The sequence below is a fragment of the Chrysochloris asiatica genome, unplaced genomic scaffold (assembly GCF_000296735.1).
Source record: "Chrysochloris asiatica unplaced genomic scaffold, ChrAsi1.0 scaffold00067, whole genome shotgun sequence".
NCBI classification, from domain to species: Eukaryota; Metazoa; Chordata; class Mammalia; order Afrosoricida; family Chrysochloridae; genus Chrysochloris; species Chrysochloris asiatica.
Genome location: NW_006408585.1, coordinates 1,213,152 through 1,213,777, shown reverse-complemented (window position 1 = coordinate 1,213,777; position 626 = coordinate 1,213,152). Strand labels below are relative to the sequence as shown.

At 32.9% G+C, this 626-nt stretch overlaps 1 protein-coding gene across 1 annotated transcript in view; it reads left to right on the top strand.

The window, feature by feature from the left end:
• The window catches only part of SYNE2 (spectrin repeat containing, nuclear envelope 2), a 366,194-nt gene that overhangs the window by 205,558 nt on the left and 160,010 nt on the right, over positions 1-626 (top strand). Inside the window, exon 57 of the mRNA XM_006864568.1 lies at positions 222-407. Within this exon, the coding sequence (XP_006864630.1) occupies positions 222-407 (186 nt within the window). The remainder of the gene's footprint in view (positions 1-221; positions 408-626) is intronic.

The window sequence follows — 626 nt, the reverse complement described above, 5'->3', positions numbered from 1 at the left end:
GCAGTCCATAGCACTTTCAGTGTTCTGATAGACACTCTAAATGTATCCTCCATCATTTACAGTTAGTGTGTTCTGTGTTTTCATTATGAAATGTGAAATGAGCAGCATTTGTATAGAGTTTGAATGCTGAGACAAACCAATTTTTTTTTAAATGTACATTAGCTTGTTTCAATATATTGATATGTCTCATTTTTTTCTCTCCATATTTCTCATTTGTCCAGATGGCTTTGGAAGATTCAGAACAGAAGCACAATCTTTTATATTCAATTTTCTCAGATCTAGAAGATTTGTCAATAATTTTTGAAACAGATGACTTGGCACAGTCCACACAGCTGTTAAGCAGTCAAGTAACAACTTTACAACAAAAAATCATGGAAAGCCTTCCGCAGATTCAGCAAATGGCTGACGTGAGTTTGTACTATGAAGATGTAATTTCTTATTCGAAATACTTATTTCGTTTAGTAAATTACAGTTATATTGCTAATCAGCTGCTAATGATATGAAGACAGATTGAGTTGCTAAGCTCATTATGTTTATTTCTGAGATTACATTTTACCTTACTTTGCCTAAATGATCAACTACAACAAAAAGTCCTATTCCCATTTTCAGTCCAGTAGTGTTCTGTT